Source organism: Oryctolagus cuniculus, chromosome 6, assembly GCF_051225735.1.
Source record: "Oryctolagus cuniculus isolate XC-2025 breed Fujian yellow rabbit chromosome 6, ASM5122573v1, whole genome shotgun sequence".
Lineage (NCBI taxonomy): Eukaryota > Metazoa > Chordata > Mammalia > Lagomorpha > Leporidae > Oryctolagus > Oryctolagus cuniculus.
This window is the reverse complement of record NC_142872.1, coordinates 32006316-32024959: the sequence shown is the minus strand read 5'-3', so window position 1 is coordinate 32024959 and position 18644 is coordinate 32006316. Positions and strand designations below refer to the sequence as shown.

Below are 18644 nucleotides of genomic sequence, written 5' to 3'. Positions count from 1 at the left end.
ATCACAGATCTTGACCACCTCTGTAGAGGTTTCTCATACTATCACTATTATATATGCTCCAATGGATTGGGAACTCAGATCGAGTAGAATTACATTAATGAAATTGCTCCAAACTCACGAATGTTTAAATGATTTATTCAGTTTAAACCCCTTGCTTGAGATATTTTGAAAAATGTTATGCACTATTTCTTGCTGTAGTTAGTACAACACACTTGGGTTCATTACACATTTTAATCTTTATTTTGAACATCAATTCTCTAACAGAAAATCATTTTAAAAAATTCTTCCAGGTTGTTATTTTTTGCTTTTTGTTCTAATGTGGCATAAGGAAATATGCACTGCCTACCATTTAAAGTTATGGTGTATCTGCTACATTGTCAACCAAGTATATTCCATGATTCTGGATCTGGGTATTAGTGACATATTCTCAGTTGCTTAAAGGGTCTCCATGCCACTCGGGATACCTTCATTCCACATTGGGGACTATAGATTCAAATCCTGGTTCCCATTCCAGCTGCAGCTTCCTGCTAACATATACGCTGGGAAGCAATGGAGACAGTTCAGTTATTTGGGTCCCTACCACCCATGGTGGAGATTAAGTTCTGGGCTCCTGGCCTTCTCAGGATCGAGCTGAACCAGTAGATGAGAGCTCCATTTGTCTCTATATGAAAATGAATACCAATCAGTCGTCAGCTTGTATTTAGGCACTCTTCTGTGTTTACAAAATGCACCATCTGAATTTAAAGATCCTAAAAACTTATTTCTTAAGCATTTTACATGAGGACTCTAAGGTCCACAGAGCTACACAACGACAGAACCAGGATTTGAATCCAGAAATGATGGCTTCATTTTGATGCTCTTTACTGCTGTAGCATATACTAGTACTTCAGAAGTCCATGCAGAGTGGTTACCCGGATCTCGAGTTTTTGCACCTGTGAAGCGCTGCAGTCCCTGAGTCAGAGCTCCCTCTGCCATATTTGTGCTCCATCAACTGTATGTTGTATGATTTGAGAGACAGAGGAGCTAATAACTACTTTAAAATGCAGTCTGAATTCCCAGCAACTTGAGGCAGCTTCATGTCTCCTTTCATATAGATTGCATCCCTTACAGCTCTGAGTACTTTCTCATTAAAAGAAAACAAGGGAATTCTTTTAAGTCCACTACCAAATTTATAGAACCCATCTGCTAATTTTGACTGTACTATTCCGATTGAAGCTAACTTTACATATAATGTGAAAATAAACATTTATGTTTATAGAGGCATCAAAAGAGTTCTTTCCTTCTAGAAAGAAATTTCCACTGGTAATTTATATGCAGAAATGTTTTGTTACCGACTGCCACATGTTTTAGCCAAGTACTCCCAATCATGGAAACGTGCAAAGTGGAGTTTTCTGTTGTTGGAGCTAATGTTATTTTGAGTATGTGGTTTGCTATGTCATCTTACGTACATACGTCTAAGGACTATAGCACTCCTCATTGAGGATAGTACCAGAATTTCAATAAACCCTGAACTACGTTTCTAATCAGCTGTTACAAATTTACACACATTATTTCTTTCAACTAACAGTAAAAGTAACTTGCCATTGAGAGTAAAAGTGGGGAAAAATTTACTTATGGACAAAATCTAACGAGGTGATTTGGTCAGACTGTTTAGTGAAGAAGTGGCTTACTGATAGGGAAAACACATACAGAAACAGGTTCCTATGGATCCTTTACTTTCAGAAAAAAACTTTTCACTTCATCATTTCATCACAATTGCAGAATAATTCTTTCAGTATCAATCACTGTAGAAATTACAAATTCCTCGTGAATATATTGTATGGTGCCAACTTTACCATTACATTTCATTTCTCTGTGTTTCTAATACCCACAGCACGAAAAACAAAGAAAAAAATAAAAGGAATTCAGCAGACCAGCACAGGAGTTTCGCAAGAAACTTCTGAAAATCCTTCTAACAGAACAGTAGTTCCTGCAGCATTACCACAACTCACCCCAACACTGGTGTCACTGCTGGAGGTCATTGAACCTGAAGTGTTGTATGCAGGGTATGACAGCTCGGTTCCAGACTCTACTTGGAGGATCATGACCACACTCAACATGTTAGGTGGGCGGCAAGTGATTGCAGCAGTGAAATGGGCAAAGGCAATACCAGGTAAGATGCACAGAGTGACAGCCACACAGTAAACCTTTATTTCTTGAATAAAAACACTGGCTCATTATAGTCCTCATTTCACAGCTTATTTTGATTGTTTCACTCAGAGCTATGGACTAAGAAGGGGAGCAGCTATCATAAATCCTATACACTGCTCTTGCTTTTCAGAGTATTACTCCCTCAGTGTTCACACAGGATGACATAATGTTAGAACTAGAGGAAGGAAGTTAGGGGAAGAAATGTAAAATGTCGAAGATTTCTGCTTGTTTTCCTACAGATTATTTGTAAAACTGGAAAACAGATCATTGACTGTATCAGCATGTCCTAGTAACTTGAACTCATCACAAATGAGAAGTTAAACACTGATGCAAAAGATTCCCTAAGGGAACTTGTATGTCAACCATGACCTTATAGAGCCAAAGGAATTGATAAGGTATGTTCACACAAGACAGGACAAGAGTGACAACCCTCTTCTAACAAAGGGAGAAAGAGGCATGACTATCAAGGAAAAGTATTCTAAATCCATTGAGTATACACTAGAGTCCCAACTTCAGATTCTTGGCTGTCTGTCTTGCACTACTCAGTTGTGTACTTAAATAGGCAAACAATGACCAAAAAATTGCTAATCTTATTTTCTTATATTGGATGATAAGTGTGCCCCCAACAAAAGTGAACTGATCTAGTTACTCTCTGACAACTCCAGTGGTGTAGTGTACCTTTATTTCTCATGGCAGGATTCAGGAACTTGCACCTGGATGACCAAATGACCCTCCTGCAATACTCATGGATGTTTCTCATGGCATTTGCCCTGGGGTGGAGATCATATAAACAATCCAGTGGAAACATGCTATGTTTTGCTCCTGATCTGGTTATTAATGAGTAAGTAGTATGTGAGTCATTTTCACTGTATTCATTCATAAGGTATTTTTAACCAGTTGCTGTTTTCCTATAGACAGCTACTGTAATAAATCAGAATTGAATTCCACCCAGTATCTAGATATTGGCAAAATTTGAAATGGAGTTGTTTATCTGTGCTTGGGGCAGATCGTCAGTGCCAGTATTACTGCCCTTGAACATGCTCAAGGATTTTTTTCAAATAGTGGGCATTTCTGGAACCAGTGAATTCAATCACACTACTACTGAAAGGGGAAAGGAGGACGATTACAGATGAGTATCTCGGCTGAAGCAGTGGGAGGTGTGCAACCCAAGACGAGAGGGATGGATGTCTTTGTAACGCAAGGCTTAGTCGTGTCTGTGGCTTTGAAAGTACACGGGGACAATCTGTTGTTGTGTTGCTGTTGTATAATTTAGAAGGCTGATCAAGCCTTACAGTTTCATAAATTACCTCTTATCCTTTAGGCCTAGGCCTCTACCAGTGAACTAGTTGAAGTCTGCATTGCTACTTAGCTCACTACACTTGGTTCCTCACTGCTTGTCTGCCTCCTGTGGCTCCCCATCATGTTAACTAAATGATTCGTACCTCAGCACAGGCTCCATCCTCTAAACAGATCTCTTCATTGTCATCTCACTGACCAATCAGTGCATACACTGCATGGTTTCAGGCCTTCCAGAACCTGGCCTCACTTTTGCTTCCATTTTTCTCCTTTACACACTCTTTGCCCTAACTCTGCTCATGGTGTTCATAATGAATTCTCTTCCCTTAGCTCCTGTCGTTTTCTACCTGATACTAGAGCTTTCTGTACCCATAGCTTATCTCCTTCATTAGGATAGAAAAGTCACACCACCCCCCACAAACAGATGAGATTTGTATTTGAGGGAAAAGATGGGTATTTCCTTAAGACAGGGCCCCAGAAAAATTAATAGAATCTTAAGCTACTTTTAGAGTGCAGTCTGACCATTATACTAGAGTAGTCATGAAAATCTGAAATGTGTCCATACTGGCAAGGAGTTTGACAATGCTTGGAGCCAAGAGACTTGAGATCAGTGAAGATAGCTTACTCCATGAACATAAAGCAAACATATTTGGTGTTGAATGGGTCAGGTAGAAAAATAGGTAGAAGTACAGAAAAGCATCAATTTGAGCTGAATGTTAAATAGGAGAGCCTGAGAGGAAGTTGATGATGCAGGCCCCAGATATTTCAAGAGCAGCATAATAAGTATGCAGGGGGAATCCTCCGTCCAAGACTCCTCTTCCTTACACCACTACTATTCCAAGGCCCCCATTCTGGCAGGAGACAGGAGAACCCACCTGAAGCTGAGATCTTAGGTTTCTGCTGCTGGGCTAGTGTTGCATAAAAATCTTGGCTGCAGTGTTACGTTACACTTGATGGTGTTTCTCTACTGGTTTTTCCAACAGTGCATTCATTCAGTAATATGTCAGAACTTAAAGACTGTCACTAGAGGTGATGCAGTGATCTGTTCTACATTTCATTCCCAATGTGGGCCGCCGGTGAGCCATGAGGAACCAGCTGTGTAGGAGGTCAGGGCATTCCAGGAACAACTGTAAAGAGTTCAAACAAGCTGGTCCTTGCGGAGAATTGAGGGAAGGGTCCTGAGGCTGTCCTTTGAGTTCACAGAGGGAAACAGGCGCAATAAGGAGTTAAATAGAAGCAAATAATGTTCATCACACTCTTCATCTGTGCCCAGGAGGAGAGGGTACTTCACAAAGTTCTGCACTGCAGATCTTTTAGGTACTAAACAAGTATTTGCATAATATGCATTGGCCAGTAACTTTCTGAAGGCCCTCAGTAGATGACTAGAGCACAGAGTACAAACAAGACTCCTGGCCTTCAGTTGGTTACATGTTAGTGAGAGACACACAGATAACCACTACATCTGTCGCTTCTTGGAGGAGGTATCACTGGAGTTGTGAGACCTTAAGGAGAAAGACTAGCCTTCGCAGTGGGAAGCAACTTGATGAGGCAGGTGAAATGGATACTCTGTATTCAGTTGCTTTTTATGTCAGCACGGCTGGGTCTTCAACTAGGAGATAGTACCTTGGCCAGACCACACCTGCATGCAGCCATACAATCAAGTGTCAGTGAGGAAGTCACCTTGACTCTATTGGCCAAACCCATCATATCACAGCGTAACAAGATGAGATCGTTCCAATTTTAAATTAACTGGGAAATGTATGCAGCTTCTGTGGAAACTCAAGACATCATTACTTCAGCATCCAACCATGCTTTTTGCAAAATCTCCTGTTCGCAGTGTTAATAGTCACTTTCTAAGGGGCAATTCAAAGTCATTTGATTGAAATTTCAACTCATTTATTCAACTGAAGTAATCTAATTTAGATTTAAGCAAGCACACCATAATCTGATCATGCCAAATACATTCCTTACATAATTCCTGGGAATTATAACAATTTATTTCCTTAGTGTGTAACTTCATTTCCTTTAATGAAGAAGAGTGGGGTTTTTTTTGACGACATCATACACTGTCACAGGGTTGTCTTTACTCATTTTTAGCTCTTCTGAAGAGGTCATTCTCATCTCCTGCTCTATGTCCTTAAGCTGCTGAGCATCTGCTGGGCAGGCCTGTGGTCCACTGTATTTCCATAATGCTCTCCATCTAACACAGGCCGGTTTTGGGTGTCAGTTTATAGGGCCTACCCTGTGGCAAAGCGAGTAAAACCACCATGTGCCAGGCCAGCACAAGATGGCCCAAGTACTTGGAATCCCACACCTATGTGGGAGACCCAGATGCAGCTCCTGGCTTTGGCCTGATGGGGCTTGGCCATTGCAGCCATTTGGGAAGTGAACCAGCAGATGGAAGATTTCTCTTCTCTCCCTAGGATTTTCAAAATAAATTTAAAAACTCAAAATACAAATGCCGGTTCTGACGTCACCTTCTGTGTAACTAACTGTCAAGCAGTCTCATGGCTGCTCTTTAAAAAAGAGTTTTTACGCTATGTGCTATACTACACTGGAAATCTGGTGCAATTTCAATTATATGAGAGGTGTAACCACGTATAAGAAACTAAAGAAGGAAAGATTACTCCCGGAAAAGTGCATAATTACTATGAGGGCATTGGGAGGTGCCTCTGGTAAGAGTACATACATTTTATATTTAAAACACCACGGGAGCTCCTCCACGATTACTTGGGCAACATAAAATGCATTTATCACAAAGTCCAAGATCATTCTGCCAGATATGTCCCACACACTTTGTTGAGTACTTTAAAAGCCATGAACTGGTCACAGATTTCAAAACTCAGGAAGCCTCAGTGATCTATTTTTAGTGCCTTTACTCTGTACAGTGAAAAGAATATTCATTACAGGTCAGAAACAGATTGGGCCTATCAGAACAATAGAGGACAGTTCTAGTTCCGGCCCTCCATATAATCATCCACAGTTCCACGTGGTTTTATTCAGGATGCAGTGCTGTGGAAAAAATACCCTTTGACTTTGTTTGAATTCAAATGTTAAGCCTTGATTTAAATGGAAACTCAAAATGCAGGTTTGAGGAACACACTACGAAACTTTGGATGTACAGGGAATTAGCATTAATAGTAATAGTTACATTTTTCTTTAAACAAAATATAAGAAATGTATGTTTTGGGGAACTACACCTATTTCTTTCTAAATCCAACACTGATATTTGTCTTTGACAGGCAGAGAATGACTCTACCCTACATGTATGACCAATGTAAACATATGCTGTTTGTTTCCTCTGAGTTAAAACGGCTTCAGGTGTCTTACGAAGAATATCTCTGTATGAAAACCTTACTGCTTCTCTCTACAGGTTGGTAGAACATTTCAATTATAAAACTCACCTGTAAATAAGACTGAACTATGAAGCTCAAGAAACAACCATTCATTTACTTCGTAATAGTAATTATACCCACTCCACTACTATGTCCTGCTGAGTATGTGATTTTCATAAACGTCTGATTATAGAAAAGAACAGTGACATCAAGATTAATAAGACAGCTAAGGATAATACAAAACCAAGAGGTACATGAGCTGCCCAAAAGTCTCTCTTGATTCAAATTTGTGTAGACCTCTCTTCGGCTCTTTTGATCCTTGATACCATCACTGTAAGACATGAAGAAAGCAAGCTCACTACAATAACTTGTTTATCTATTGCACTATTTGTATTTCTATAATAAATACCACCATATACATGAAGGTAATGTCCATTATTGTTGAATGACTGGTTCATGGAGTAGGGAGCCTAGACTGTTGGACAGATTTTAGATAAGGCTATAGGTACATAAACTTTTAGTTAGCAAAGGCATTAATAAAAGTTAAATTTATTAAACTTCTGATGTTGTGAAGCATTAAGCCCCTACTATAATGTAAATTTAAAATGTGATCTCAAAAACGAAAGCAACCAAGTGGGAAAGGTCTGGACATATCTGATAAAGACTACTATCCAACATATACAAAGAACTATTAAAACTCAAGAAGAAGAAAACATTAAAAAATGGGCCAAAAGACCTCAACAGAAATGTCAAAGAATATATATATACACAGATGGTAAATTAGTAAGTGATGAGACAGATCATGTATGAAAATGAAAACATTTTCCGCAACCTGTCAGGATGGCCAAAGTCCAGAACCCTGACAACCCCAAGTGCTGACAAGGATATGGAGCAACAGAAATCTTCATTCACTGTTGGTGGAAATAGTCAAGTTCAAAGAGGTTTCTTATGAAGCTGAACATAATCTAACCCTATCATCTAGCACTTGTATCTGTTGCTGTTACCCAGAGAAGTAGAAAAGTTACATCCACATGAAATATCAAAACATCCATGTGGATATTTAACAGTTTATTCCTGACTGCCAAAACTTAAGAGGCAACTAAAATGTCCATCAGTAAATGAATGGTTGATCAAAAATATGGTATATCCAAATGGTGGAATAATATTGAGCACTAAATCAAATAAGGTATCCAGTGATGAAAAAAACGGAGGAGCCCTAACTTTTTTGGGGGGAGGGGGGCAGGCAGAGTTAGAGAGACAGAGAAAGGTCTTATTTTTCCGTTGGTTCACCCCACAAATGGCTGCTATGGCCGGCACATTGCGCCGATAGAAAGCCAGGAGCCAGGTGCAGGGCCCAAGCACGTGGGCCATCCTCCACTGCCCTCCTGGGCCACAGCAGAGAGCTGGACTGGAAGAGGAGCAACCGGCACAGAATCCGGCACCCCAACCGGGACTAGAACCCGGGGTGCTGGCGCTGCAGACAGAGGATTAGCCTAGTGAGCCGCGGTGCCGGCCAGCCTTAACTCTGAAAAGCAAGATAATGAGTGAGCAGATAAGTGGGTGCCAGGACAGGGGGAGGAATGAACAGGATGAGCACAGAGGATTTTAAGGGACTGTGAACACTCCATCTGCTGCAGTATGTGAGAAATCTCAGTACCTTCTTCCCAGTTTTGCTAGGAACATCTGATAAGTTATAGTTATAAAAAAGAAAGGTTCATTTTTGGAGAGGATACCTCTATGATACCTGCGTTTATTAAAAAATTTAAGATTTCAAAGGCAGAGAGAGAGAATGAACTATTTTCCCTCTGCTGGTTCACCTCCTCAAAGAGCCACTATAGCTAGGGCTGGGCCACCAAAGCCAGAGTTTTATCCACGTCTCCCACGTGGGTACAGGGGCCCAGATACTTGGGCCATTTTATGCTGCTTTCCCAGGCTGATTGGAAGTGGAACAGACAGTACTCAAACCAGTGTGCCCATATGGGATGCCATCTGCAGCTGGTGGCTTCACCCACTACGCCATACCGCCAGTCCCAAGCGATAAAGCCTTTTTCTTGGCAGAGGCCCAAAGCAGCATGGGGCATCACAAGAGTAGAGACAGCCACCACTGTTCAGTCATGGGTTTTCCACCTTGACAATTGTATCTTGATAACCTCTGAAAAGAGGCCACCTCTAAATACTATAGTTGGACCAATACCTCCTCCATGGTTTTGCAAGGGAAAGAGCACACAGCACTGTTGGCCATGCTGGTACAAATTACAGATCAGGTTAATGTTTATAAATAACATAGGGAATCGGTGGCTAAATAACTTTTTCAAAGACTAATTTTAAGTCCATTTTGCAGTGCTTTAAAAAAAAGTCTTTATTGCATCAGCAACTGTGGTTTCATAGTTGGAGCTATGGATGTTGCACACGGCTAGTTTCCAAGGCACACATTAGTCTATTCTACTTTTGCTCTACAAAATGTTATTTTAATGAACTGAATATTAACAGTATCTCAAAAAGAATTTTCCATAGCCTACTTAAATATCTAAAGGTAAAAGGTACAAACTTGTTTAATCTTACTGTAGCAGTGCACCTATTAACTGCTTGCTCAAATAACAACAAGCTTTCTTTAACAAAGTGGATGCTTAAATTTTATCCAAACCAGACTCAATCAACGATATGTATTTTTTTTTTACTATGCATCACAACAAAAAGCAAATTAATCCACTATAGGTTTGGTTTTTTTTTTAGTAGAAAGGACTTTTTCAAAAATGTAGACCTCTCTGTGGAATATGAGAATAGGAACCCCAACCTCAGACTGAAACTACTGGACTAAGAAACCACAGAACCAGATGAAGACAGGAATGAGAAGGGGGAAGGTATATTCTCAAGCTGGCTTTCTTGAGGGCCTCTGCAGGGCCTGGTAAATTTAGTGTATTCAGTAAGTTTAAAGGCAAAAGTTGTAAGTGAAATTAAACAAGCAAGGCATGGATCTAAAAGCACATTAAGCACCTGTGAAGAAGAAATACTTGAACTGTGTCTGAGAAAATCATCAACAATGCACTTTTTAAAACCTGTTTGGAGGGCTATGTCTGAATAAACCCGGGATCCTTAGAAAGTTTGTGGAAAAATGGAAGTGAAGGGTAAGTTTCTCTTGGTGCAACACTGAATAAATCCTGTGTGGGTTTCAATATTTCTTTGTTCCATAATAAACTTAGCCTTCAGAAATTCCATTTTTCAATGAACTCCCAGAGCTGAACTTAAGATACAAAAATTTGGATGGGTATTTTTACATCTAAATCTGAGTTCCACACCTTTCTTACAAAGTGTTCCCACAGGTTTGTGATGACTTGGTTTTCTTTCTTTCTTAACTGTCTGGTTAAAATTGCCAGTGCAAGCATCTTCTCTGAAGAGTAAGCTTTGTTGGTTTGCCTATTTCAAGAAATAACTGAATTTATTGGCATGAGGTTATTTATATGCTTCCTTAATACTTTTCTTAGGACTCTTCTAGCTGTAGCGTCATCCCCTTCAATCCTGACAATGGTGCTTTAGATACAGTTTTCTTGCATTTTGCAGCTGTATTGATGTTTTCATAGCAACAGCTTTATATTGATTCCTTGGACTAAAGTACATGCATGCTATTAATGGTTTTTCCTTTTTATTCTTACCATTTTTCTATTTGATGTTTAGTTTGCTATTTCTTAGTTAAGGTGGAAGCTTAGAAAATTGACAGTATTGAACTTTCAAAGCTATAGGTTTCCTTCTCAGCACTCATCTGACCCATTTTTTTTTAATAGAAACTGAACATATTTATGGGATACCACCTGATGTCTGGAGAAGTGCATACATTGTAGCATGTTCAAATCCTAGTAAACGTATCTGTCTCTTGATTTGTCATGCCTTTATGGAAACCTTAAAAAAATCCTCTGGTCCAGCTATTTTTAATGTCTACTACATTATTCTCATCTGTATTCACCCTACACTAGAACTGCTTTGCCATCTCTAATTAACGCAGTGCCTTCCATCAACTTTTTCCCATTCCCTACCACCCACTTTGGCATTCAGAATGTCTTGTTTCATATATTGCTTAAAAGCATATTGTTTAATTTGAAACACTTGATTTTTCCAAATATATTGGCTACTGATTCCCAACTTAATTACTTTCGATAGAGAGCATTTCATCCTCTTGCATTTATTCCAGCTTGTTTTATGTCCTAGTCGTTGAGATGTTCTGGTAACTGTCCCGTATACACTTTTTTTTATATGGTGTTTAGTTTTGCTCTTACGGATTATGGGAGGAAAAGGTACTCACAGCTGCAACTAATTGTGTATTTTGAAACTTATCAGATGTAAACACATTTAAAAATGTTGTCATCTTGATAAGGAGAGTAACAACCAAGGATCTCTAGTATTGCCAGGTATCCCCCTTGAGAGTAAAACTTCTCACTTCTACCCTAGAGTAATTTCTGTTCAAGGGCTCAGTGAGCCTTGCCTCTGGTCTCTACCAAATGCTCTGCGCCCTCCCAGCAATCTCTCTGTTCTGGCCTCACAACGATTCCCATTTCAGGGTGAGCTCGGGAAGACAGTTTCCTTACTTCTCCCTAGTCATTTTTTTCTCAGAATCTGTTAGGTGGTATCACAGGACTTCACCTTAAGCACACACACAAAAGTCGTTTTCAGCCAGTGACTCATGATTTCTGCACAGCCAGGAACTACATATTTCTAGAGCCCCTTCTTTGTGGGTCCCCACTAATAATAGCTGCTCTGACATCAGCAAACTTTATTCTTTCTTCCCCCAGCCCAGCAAGATTGCCTGACTCTGAGTTCCCATACCTTGTAACACAGCAGCATAACAATTCCTTTTCATGCCCTCTACCTGATTAGTTTGGCTTTTCCCAGGAGTTGTCATCAGGTACAGCGTGTTATTACTTCACTTTGATTACTTTTAGAATTAGGACTAACCAGCAGGAAAAATCCTAAGGAATTATTTTAACATTTTCCAAAAGATTGTACTAATTGGTAACATTAACCCATTTTTAATATTACTATACTCTTACAACTCCTGCTTGAGTGGTCTTCATTTTTACATTAATACTGACAGAAATGCCAATACTTATGGAATCTAATACATATTCACTGATCCAATTCTAATTACAATCCAGTGAGAAAGAACAGGAAACAGAGGCTCATGGAAGTTATACTCATATCCACCCAGCAAGTAATAAACTTCTTTTGCTCCTAAATCCACTTTTTCCTCTGTATTGACATCTTACTTATTTGAAAGGCAGCATGATAGCTGCTTACAACACTTCAAAGTATTAGATGGCAGGCACTTGCTTCCTAGTAAGGCATATCTAGAAGCGGCACACACAAAATTAACTTTCCAGACAACATTTAAAAAATTCTATAGCATGCTGACTTCCAAGTTCTAATTAACTGGTGATTTCACAGATACTCGGAGAGTTGACTGATGGGACAGCTACTATCATTGAAGCTTTCTATTTCAATTCAAAACTTAAAAAAAAAAAAAATTACGGCTGCTACTTCGCTTGGTCATCACCAGCTCTGTTGTATAGATTAGAAGCCAACTGGTTTACCCAAGGCTCAGTTCTCTCATGCTCTATTATCCTAACTTCTTTTGGTTATAATTTCAAGAAATGCAGTGTTAAAACTTTTCATATACTTGAGTACAGCATTCACATGACTTAACAAGAAGCTTTCTCAATTGACTATCTTATTTTTTTTTAGTTCCTAAAGAAGGTTTGAAGAGCCAAGAGCTATTTGATGAAATCCGAATGACGTACATCAAAGAGCTAGGAAAAGCCATTGTCAAGAGGGAAGGAAACTCCAGTCAGAACTGGCAGCGCTTTTATCAACTGACAAAACTTTTGGACTCTATGCATGAAGTAGGTGTCAGACAAATATAAGAATAATTATATTCTAGCAGCTTTCCCACTCATATTTAAGGGCATTCTTTTTAAAAAGTTCCGTGTATTTTTACATACAGTTGAAGAAATTTAATATGTTATTTGTACCTAAGTGCTTATTTCACTCAACTAAATTTCATTGTCACCTGGGGAATTCCAGTAGAGAGTAGTAATATTCTAGGTCAGCCTAGTCATTACCATTTCTTCTCTTGCAGGTGGTTGAAAATCTCCTTCACTATTGCTTCCAAACATTTTTGGATAAGACGATGAGTATTGAATTCCCAGAGATGCTAGCTGAAATCATCACCAATCAGATACCAAAATATTCAAATGGAAATATCAAAAAACTTCTGTTTCATCAAAAGTGACTGCCTTACCAAGAAAGGTTGCCTTAAAGAAAGTTGAATATAGCTTTTATTGTACAAACTATCAATTCATCCTGTAGAGGTTTTGTTTTTTTCCTTTTCCGTTTGTGTCCTTTTTTGTTTTGTGTAGTTTTCAATACGCACTACACGTGGTTTATAGAGGGCCAAGACTTGGCAACAGAAGCAGGTGAGTCATCACTTTTTCAGTGATGGGAAAGTAGACAGCAAAACTCATATTGGCGTCCCCTGGAAAGTAGAAACCGAAATGTGGGGTAACCTCCACTTTCAGAGTAGATGGCACCTAATCCACCAGTGCCCGAAGTCTGTGTGGTGAACCTTCTCCTCCTACTTTTCACAGCTGGCTGGATAAAACTTTCTCAACTTTTTGTTTGTGTATTTTTCCTGTATAGTTAGAATAGCATTTTTGATTTATGCATGGAACCCTGAAAAAAGTTTACAAGTGTATATCAGAAAAGGGAAGTTGTGCCTTTTATAGCTATTACTGTCTGGTTTTAACACTTTCCTTTATATTCAGTGAACTACGCTTGCTCATTTTTTTCTTACATAATTTTTGTATTCAAGTTATTGTACAGCTGTTTAAGATGGGCAGCTAGTTCATAGCTTTCCTAAATAAACTAAACGTTAATCTTCTGTGTGAAAATGGGTTGGTGCTTCTAACCTGATGGCACTGAGCTATCAGAAGACCACAAAAATTGACTCAAATCTCCAGTATTCTTGTCGAAAAAGCTCATACTTTGTATATATCTGCTTCAGTGGAGAATTACATAGATTGTGCAAATTAACCGTCCTAACTGGTATAGAGCACCTAGTCCAGTGACCTGCCAGGTAAACTGTGGATGATGGTTGCAAAAGACTAATTAAAAAAATAAATAAATAACTACCACGAGCCCCTGTTTGTACCTAATGCCCTATCTCTGCAAATGGTTAGATGGCAAGAAACTTGGTAAATTAGCAAACTGTCATCTGGGACCTTTTATAGTAGCTTGTATAACTCTTGAAGTTGTAATTCCAGAAAGGGAGCTGTAACATGGCTACAAGAGTTTCCCTCGGTCCAAGGAACTCCTCTCACTAAACTCTACCCAAAAACTCAATCTCTCATACGGCAAAAGTGGCGAGACACCCATTTTCACATTCCCATCTGTCGTCATTTGGTTCATATTTCCTGGTGGTACAGGAAAGCTCAGCTACTGATCTTTGTGATTTAGAAGTGTCTATTAGACATCCATGTTTGTAAAACCACTCATCCCTCCTGTGCCATATCGTCTAACACAAGTCTTGTGGATTTCTTCATTCTTCACTGTTGAGAATTATCATTTTAAACAGTAGACGCTGTAGTAGCCCTTTCTGTGTACACCTTACCAACTTTCTGTAAACTCAGAACTTAACGTATTTACTAAGCCACAAGAAATTTGATTTCTATTCATGGTGGCCAAATTATTTGTGTAATAGGAAACTGAAAAGCTAATATTGAAAATATGAAACTTCTAATATATTTTTATATTTAGTTATAGTTTCAGATATATATCATATTGGTATTCACTAATCTGGGAAGGGAAGGGCTACTGCAGCTTTACATGCAATTTATTAAAATGATTGTAAAATAGCTTGTATAGTGTAAAATAAGAATGATTTTTAGATGAGATTGTTTTATCACGACATGTTATATATTTTTTGTAGGGGTCAAAGAAACGTTGATGGATAACCTATATGATTTATAGTGTGTGCAAGCATTCATACAGGCAGCAGTGGTCCCAGAAAACAAATGGGTTAGCTCTAGGGCAAGTGGGGGATGGAGACACCCCATATGTAGTGAAGGCTGCTGAGGCTGCAACCCAGTCAAATCCCAGAGGCAGGAATACTCTGCCTCCCATTCTGACAGCCCTTCCCATTCCAGCAGTGCGGCTGTGTGTGCAGGTCGAGTTTCCCAGGCGCAAGAGTATAAAAGGGACAGAAAGGTGGTGTGCGCATCACACATACAGCCACCGTCGACAGCAGTCTAATCGAAACGGAGGCTTTAGCAGTTTGGCAATAATACACATAGAGGTACCAGCCATATGTAAATAGTTCAGAGTCTCAGAGGATGCCAATACTACACTAATTCCTTTCCTTCCTACAAGAGTTCATTTGCAAATAAAATGAGGACATGTTTGTTTTCTTGGAATGTTTTTTGAATGTTACATTATTTCAGTATTTGAGACATTATTTAATAAAAAAAAGTAATCATCTGCTTTTTGAACACTCTCTAAAAGGGAGGGTTCCTTTTAGAATGGTTTAAATTGGTTTCCCAGATTCTTCAGTTTGTAACCCAGATGGATGTGAAATGTACAGTGCCTATGGAATACTGCTTGACTATTTTCAATGACAGTGTTAAGTCTCAAACAGTATCTGGAAAGTAGATTATTGTTCCTTTACAGAACAATATGTGGTTAAAACCACGAAGCACATCACACACCTTAGTCTCACTTTAGTCCTTACAACCTTGGCTCAAAAACTAGAATGCACTTTGGTGTCGATAACAACTCAGCTGCCAGTCACTAAACAACTAGAGAAGGCTTTTGATTAAGTGGGGAAAAACAACAACAACAACAACAACAAAGCTATGTGTGGGAAAGGTGGAAGTTGCCTTTACTATATTTGAGTGTAGCTATGAATCAAATAAAAAAAGATATGGTACTATTTTTAATCAGCTTCATTTTCTATGTATGGAGCATCTTGCCGTCCCAAACTATTTAAGTGTGTAGTAGCGTCACTGAGTTGTTAACAAGCCTACGAGACGCAAGACAAATCCTGACGAGTACTTTTAATGACTGATGGAAAACTGTGCCCCTCTCAGAGTTTGTAGGGTTGTCGTGCACTACTTTACAAGCAGAACTGAGCAGAGAAGGACATAATCTTTGGGATTATCTAGCCAGTTGTCCAAAACTACGGGAAGTTACTAAAAAAAGCACATGCCTTCTCTGGAAAACTGCACCATCCAAAAAGGAAACTGTAACAGGGTTAGGGGTCAACACAGAGTTTGGTAATTAGCACAGTATGGAGCCTGCACACAAGAGCTAATCAGCCTCACTTCAGAACTGAGGAGGAGGAAAGAACAATTCCAATTTTACTTCAGTCTTATCATTCTAGTTACCTCTTAAACACACCAAGACTGCATTGTCGTGGGATGAACAATATTATTATACTTTGATTTGTCAAAGTCCAAGAACTGTGGCAGCCTTCAGTGAGATTTCAGTGTTGCTTCGTTACCCCAATGACTAGCTGTAGATGAATGTGTTTCTATGTGCCTGGAAAGCTAAAGTGTAAGGGACACTTTAAATCACTTTGTATGGAAGTTTCATCATTTTCTAGACTATTTTCAGTCAACCTGGTCCACCCAGAATTAGTGACCTGGTTTTCAGGAATGGATTAATTGGAAAGAAGGAATTTATTTTCTGATGTAAGGCTGTCTGAAAACACCCTCCAATAACTCGCTTAACTACATAGAGATTCAAGTGTGTCAATATTCTATTTTGTATATTAAACAAATGCTATATAATGGGGATAAATCTATATTATACTGTGTATGGCATTATTAAGAAGCTTTTTCATTATTTTTTATCACAGTAATTTTAAAATGTGTAAAAATTAAAACCAGTGACTCCTGTTTAAAAATAAAAGTTGTAGTTTTTTATTCATGCTGAATAATCTGTAGTAAAAAAAAAAATGTCTTTTTACCTACACAGTGACATGTCAGACTGTAAAATCTTGTGTGGAAATGTTTAACTTTTATTTTTCATTTAAATTTGCTGTTCTGTTATTACCCAACCACACATTTGTACTGAATTGGCAGTAAATGTTAGTTAGCCATTTCCAGCAGCGCCCAATATGGAGAAATATCCTAATAAAAAATCTGCTTTTTCAGTATGTGACTCCAACATACTTTGGTAGAAGTTGCACAGTTTCAATTTTCCGTCCCCCCCCCCTTTTTTCTACTGATGGTTGAATTACTGTGGACATTTAAATATGACCAAGGCGATGTGTGCATGCTGATGTTGCATAAATGGAAAAAGAGCTTAACCCTGGTGCCAAAGATCCCAAGATATTCTTGTCCACGTCTCCAATGGTGGTATGCCAGTTACTGCAAAGGGTACTGTATGAGGGAAGCAAAAACTCACCCCTGAGACTCCTGCAAACTTAACACAGTCATTCCCACCACAGATATATTGTATGTAGACAGATGTCACATAGTCATTTAAGAACATGGAATGAACATTAAACAGAAATAGAGCAATGGGAACAATACACAAGATACAAGCGGAGGAGTGGTAAGGCTGCTGTTCAGTACAGTACTTTCCAAAACAGGTCATCCATTTCATACATGAGAACTGAAAACCTAACAAACTTGTAAATACTCTTTCCCAAAAGAGACCTTATCATTAACGGAAGGAAAAAAAAATGTGATTCAAAAAAGCAAATTTCCCTTACCCATCACATCAGTACCAGGTATTTTGATAAAGATACATTAGTAAAAACAACAGGCTACCTTCAGTCATTTAAGAGTACAGGACTGCCAGAGTGGGTAACAAACTTCTTCTCAGTGATGTAACTGTGCTACCATTAGCTTCAAGAGTTAATCCTGTGTTTTTATAGAACACCTTCAGATACACAGTACTAGTCAGTTCTCACCCAATGAATGAAATGTGAAGAGGATATTAACTCTTAGAAACACAGACACAGGTTCAGTAACTGAGTGTTACTGACATTCTAATGTGAAGCCTCTGTGGAGAGGCCATTTATCTCTCAGGTGTCAAAGAGTCTATCTCATGCTTCTTAGGGAACTTACTATGTGTGAAGCACTGTGTTTCAATACAGTATCTCGTCCAGCACACGCTAAAGTCCCACCGTGTAGCAGTACTGGGACCTCATGGTACTTCTGTCATGAAACCGCAGCTTTCAGAAAGGGTAATTTTCCTAAGGTCATAAAGATTGGAAGTGGCTAGGTAGGACTTTCAAAAAATATATTAAATAAATAAATGTAGCACGCTGGCACAGACGAACCCATATTGAGCATGATGTGGTGGGGACTTCTGACATTATCTCAGTTAATGTAATCCTGGGTTTTCACTCAGACTTTTAAAAATGCTATTTCCTTCTATTATAAACATGTGGCTTGCCCCTAGGGAGGTTAATGGTAAAACACAGGAGTTGCCCAGAGACTACTTCTGTATTTGACGACCAATCTCATTTACCAGTGCCCACCGAACATCAAGATGTAACATCTCCTCAAGTGAGATGGAACAAAAGGCCACAAACTAGGAAGGAAAACTGTTTATAGACTATCATAAAAGTCAAAACTTTGGTTGAAGAAAAGAAGTTAGAAATACAGAGGCATCTATACTTTTTTCCCACCTTTAACCAATCTCTATACATATTAGTAACTTTGTAGCATTTTCTTTCTAGGGAAAGTACCTTCCTCCCTTCTTAACCAAGCTTCTGTTTCCTAGTTAAGATGAGGCACTGCTTTAGTAGGGAAGTATCTGTACTTTGCT

The 18644-nt window shown here is 38.9% G+C and overlaps 1 protein-coding gene and 1 long non-coding RNA gene across 19 annotated transcripts in view; one reads left to right on the top strand and one right to left on the bottom strand.

Annotated features, from left to right (window-relative positions):
• Positions 1-17019, top strand: part of NR3C1 (nuclear receptor subfamily 3 group C member 1) — a 133905-nt gene extending 116886 nt beyond the window's left edge. For 16 of the 17 annotated variants that reach the window (XM_070074975.2, XM_070074969.2, XM_070074973.2 and 13 more), the window contains exons 5-9: positions 1874-2152; positions 2887-3031; positions 6729-6859; positions 12552-12709; positions 12946-17019. In XM_070074975.2, the coding sequence (XP_069931076.2) occupies positions 1874-2152; positions 2887-3031; positions 6729-6859; positions 12552-12709; positions 12946-13098 (866 nt within the window). In that variant the 3' untranslated portion in view covers positions 13099-17019. 17 annotated transcript variants of the gene reach the window in all.
• The window catches only part of LOC138850174 (uncharacterized), a 69788-nt gene that overhangs the window by 26028 nt on the left and 25116 nt on the right, over positions 1-18644 (bottom strand). Inside the window, exon 3 of one of the 2 annotated variants that reach the window (XR_016236260.1) lies at positions 6974-7152. The exons of the other annotated variant lie outside the window; for it this stretch is intronic. This is a non-coding gene — a long non-coding RNA (uncharacterized LOC138850174). Of the gene's footprint in view, positions 1-6973; positions 7153-18644 lie in introns of those variants that run through there. 2 annotated transcript variants of the gene reach the window in all.